Genomic DNA, 4,338 nt, shown 5'->3' with positions numbered 1-4,338 from the left:
AGCCTAGTGTTTAGTAACCGAAAGGTTGCTGGGCCAGTAACCGAAAGGTTGCTGGATCGAATCTACGAGCTGACAAGGGAAAAATCTGTTGTTCTGCAACTGAGCAAGGCAGTTAACCCRCTGTTCCCCAGGTGCCGAAGACGTGGATGTAAATTAAGGCAGCCCCCACGCACCTCTCTGATTCAGAGGGGTTGGGTTAAATGCAGAAGACACATTTCATTTGAAGGTATTCAGTTGTACAACTGACTAGGTATCCCCCTTTCCCTTTCCCAGTACCATTGTCATTACTGTCTGAGGGCATGATTGTATCATAGATGTTAGCGCCACCTGTTGGTCAAAGAAGAGAGAGAAAGATGAATAGGTTGGTGTTCCCTCAGCTTGCCTAGGGACATAGAGTACGGTAACATCTATATAAAGTGAATGGTGAAAAGTCAGTATGTGAAGTTACAGAGAGGAGAGTGACAGTGGTCTGGGCTGAGAGACTGACCTTGCTGCAGACGTGTATACCCAGCATCAGGAGCACGGCCTTGGATAGATCCTTGGTCCTGTTGGGAGTCCAGGTTGGTCCTCTGKGGCTGGGGGGGCCTACAGGGAGAAAGATAGTCATGAAACACACATATTAGATTTTACTGTATGAAAAGTTGAAAGACAGGTGTACTCACCAGAATATTCTGTTGCAACAGGAACCTGTAATGAGAAATGCATAATATTATACTGTATCAATTCGTTACTGTTTTAAACTTTTGTAATTAGACATTTTTCTCCTAAACATGAACTAAAAAGATAAATGTGAATTGATAAAAGTCTCACCTCCAGCTTTTTTATATCGACACAGCAGTACCAGGAGAATGGCCAGTAGAACACCAGCAACAACCAGGCCCACAACCACTCCTACAAGGACTGATGTAGAGGGTCCAGGAGTTACACCTGGAGAGAGAACAGCAAATCACTATCAGGTTCTGAGGTAGTTGTAGAAAATAAATAAAGTAGTGGACAAAGCAAAACATTACTACACATTTCTACACAGACACGTACACACACACAACATCATTCACTGTGATAGTGACAAGATCACTGATAATTGATTATGTGGGTCTGGACTGGATCTCTCCCTGACACCAGTAGAGACCCTGGTCAGACTCAGCAGCTCTACTGATGGTGAAGGTGGCTCCTGTTGTAGTGTGTCTGCTAGACAAGGTCACTACTTTCTTACTGTTGTCTTTGTACCATGTATACCTCCAGCCACTGTCAGACCTCACTGAACATGTCAGAGTTACTGTCTCTCCAGTGTATGCAGGGTTTGGTGTTATGGTCAGTGTAGCTTTGGTCAGGGCTGTGAGAAAAGAGCATGATTTAAAGATCTGGATACATGCTTAGTAACATCCAAAGATTTAGCTGTTGTTGGAACGTTTTCTTGCTATACAAGTCTATTATAGGTGTATGTTGACTTGATTTGGTTTGAATTAAATGTGGTTTGAATCTGTTTGGCTTGAATCAGACTTTCACTGTACAGAATAATATGAATATCTTCTCCTTCTCAACATTTAAGTAAGTGATGGTTATGTTATTAAACTCACCAGCAACAACGATGGTGAGAGATGAGCTGAGATATGTCCTCTCGGGCTGTCCATTCCTTGTCCCCTCACACTGGTACTGACCAGCCTGGTCAGGGAGAGAGATGGTGGTGGTTTTACTGGTCAGATTCGGAAGCAGATGGTTGTCTCTGTGCCAGAGGTACGTCCAGTCTCTGTAGTCTGAATAGTCACACTGCAGAGTGACTGTCTCTCCAGAATAGAGGGGACCCCGTGGAGAGGCTTTCACTGAGGACGTGAACAGAGCTGCGGAAACACAGTTATATATGAAGACAAATGCAGTCAGAGCACAAATCTCTCCAACGTATGTTCTTACTTCTGTAGGTAGTACTGTAACTATTCATTTTTCCATTCATACTGACACACAGACCATATCTACATGATTGACTCACATTTGCCTAGAAATTCAGAATATCCAGATAGGGATTGAAGATTAATAGTGAGCTCACCAGTGACGCTAATGTGGAGAGATGAGCTGAGATATGAATTTTGGGGCCGTTTTGTCCTTGTCCCCTGACACTGGTACTGACCAGCCTGGTCAGAGAGAGAGATAGTGGTTGTTTTACTGGTTTGACTGGAAAGCCGTTCTTTATTTATTAACCAGCGGTACGTCCAGTCTGTGTAGTTTGAYATGTCACACCGCAGCTCGACTGTGTCTCCGGAATACAGTGTCTCCTGGGTAGTGACTATCTTCACTGAGGCTGTAGGCAGAGCTGTGGAAACAGTTCGCCATCAATCAGTTAAAAGTATGATCTTANGAGCTGTGGAAACAGTTCGCCATCAATCAGTTAAAAGTATGATCTTATTACCATACACCATATTTCTTCAATTATTACATGAAAGGAGAAATAATTAAAGTAAGAATCTCAACTGCAATAGTAGACAGATCCTTTTAAAACGACAAAATAGCATTCTTATAATGGGCCCACTGTAAGTGGTTATGGACATGGAGACACTGACGTGAATGAGAGATAAGATGACTTACCTGTCACTGTCAGTCTGACTGCATCACTCCACTTAGAATACATCCCATTATCAATATGTTTACCCAGACACCTGTAGACACCATTGTCTGAAATCTTAACCTCACTGATCTCATATTCATTCTTCCTATTGATTGAGTTTACATCATCCTTGCTCCATGTGTATTCCCAGTCAGTGACTTCTCCCCTCTGTATGTGACATCTGAGAGTGACAGACTCTCCACTGAATATCTGGGAGGATTTGGGGTGTATGGTCAGAACAGCCTTTGCCTGTCCTGCAAAAAATAAAACCAGCATGAAACAATTAATTTACACGTTATTTTGAGACACTCAAAACACAAAATATGTATATCCAAAAGCAGCTTTAATAATGTCAAATAAAACATTTGATGGAGAATTAAGAGATGAAGGCTTGATCAAGTGTACAAATATCTACCATCATCATCTTCAGAGTGTCCAGAGTAGATGTGTGTACTCAGCACTACAACACAGAAAGTCACATTGCTCCAATATTAGCTTGAAATAAATAACAACATGTCATATTCATGTTACTGTTTACCAAATCAATCATGTACTTTATTTTAAAGGTGCAATCTACGATTTCTACACACATGTTGGATCTTTCAATTAGTCATAGGCATTTATTCTTGAAGAGTATAACTTTTAATTCCCTCAAAACTGTCTTATCCCATCATAAACCGAAATATATGGTTATTTTATGACAATTATTGTAAACAATGTACATGAATGAATTTCCTTAGCCCCATCCTTCAGCCATATTCCACAAAAAGTGTCAGGGGGCCCATTTTGTGGTAGTTTGAATTACGGACTGCAGCGTTAAATGGCCGCTATCTTCCCGTATTCTGCTCATAGAGAGACCAAAAACACCAAAACACCAGTCATTAATCTCTTAACACAGTTTACTATGACTGTAGTGAAGGAACCCTCAACCATTTACAATAATCACAACTTGATAATACAACACATCCAACAAATAATGCATTTTATATTCTTTATCATTGACAGCACATTTTGCAACCACTGAGTATGCGCCACTCTTTAATTCCTGAGTGATGACCTGGTTAAATGTACACCACCACACTAACCAGGTCTGCATGGCATCGGCTATACAAGCTCAGGTTCTCACAGAGATGCAACATCAATGTAGGGTGGTCACTTTCTTACTTCATATMTACACCATATTTGCTGCAATTTCCTTTGAGTGACTTTTACTAATATTTTCTCAATAAGGGCTAAAACACCAAAAACTTAACTAAAGCAGGAAACTGTCTTCATTTCCATTAATGTCTTATTCCTTTTCCTTTAAATTCTTAGTAAATCAGGTAATTAGTGTTCATAAACAAACACACTAACTCAGTACTTACATAGCAGCAAACAGAGCAAGGTGTGCTCCATTCTGTCCCCACAGACAAGTGACTTTCTCTACATCTACAGTCCTTCTAACAAACCCCTTTACTTCCTATATGATGACAGTCTGCTTAGATCACACCGCTTCACTCTGAGATCACACCTCTTCACCGTACACAGAACAACAGAGAGAAAGATTCTAGAGAAATGTGAAAAATAGATAGATAAGTAAGTGTAGGCCTTCCCTCAAACCTTTGCTCAGTTGTCAGGTGGCAAGCCAAGCCAGCTACCCTCAGTTGAGGCACAATGGAAATGGACATCTCCAGCCACCCCTCACTTCTCAATCACTCACACACACACACACACACACACACACACACACACACACACACACA

At 41.2% G+C, this 4,338-nt stretch overlaps 1 protein-coding gene across 1 annotated transcript in view; it reads right to left on the bottom strand.

Annotated features, from left to right (window-relative positions):
• LOC112076645 (basement membrane-specific heparan sulfate proteoglycan core protein-like) overlaps positions 1 to 4,152 on the bottom strand; it is a 30,401-nt gene extending 26,249 nt beyond the window's left edge. Inside the window, exons 1-9 of the mRNA XM_070441408.1 lie at positions 3,961 to 4,152; positions 3,012 to 3,056; positions 2,578 to 2,850; positions 1,985 to 2,305; positions 1,578 to 1,838; positions 1,088 to 1,333; positions 811 to 927; positions 508 to 585; positions 277 to 327 (exon numbers count right to left, since the gene is read on the bottom strand). Of these exons, the coding sequence (XP_070297509.1) occupies positions 277 to 327; positions 508 to 585; positions 811 to 927; positions 1,088 to 1,333; positions 1,578 to 1,838; positions 1,985 to 2,305; positions 2,578 to 2,850; positions 3,012 to 3,056; positions 3,961 to 3,991 (1,423 nt within the window). The 5' untranslated portion in view covers positions 3,992 to 4,152. The remainder of the gene's footprint in view (positions 1 to 276; positions 328 to 507; positions 586 to 810; positions 928 to 1,087; positions 1,334 to 1,577; positions 1,839 to 1,984; positions 2,306 to 2,577; positions 2,851 to 3,011; positions 3,057 to 3,960) is intronic.
• Positions 4,153 to 4,338: the final 186 nt, after the last annotated feature.

The sequence above is a fragment of the Salvelinus sp. IW2-2015 genome, unplaced genomic scaffold, assembly GCF_002910315.2.
Source record: "Salvelinus sp. IW2-2015 unplaced genomic scaffold, ASM291031v2 Un_scaffold3902, whole genome shotgun sequence".
Taxonomy (NCBI): Eukaryota; Metazoa; Chordata; class Actinopteri; order Salmoniformes; family Salmonidae; genus Salvelinus; species Salvelinus sp. IW2-2015.
This window is presented reverse-complemented; position numbering and strand designations above follow the sequence as displayed.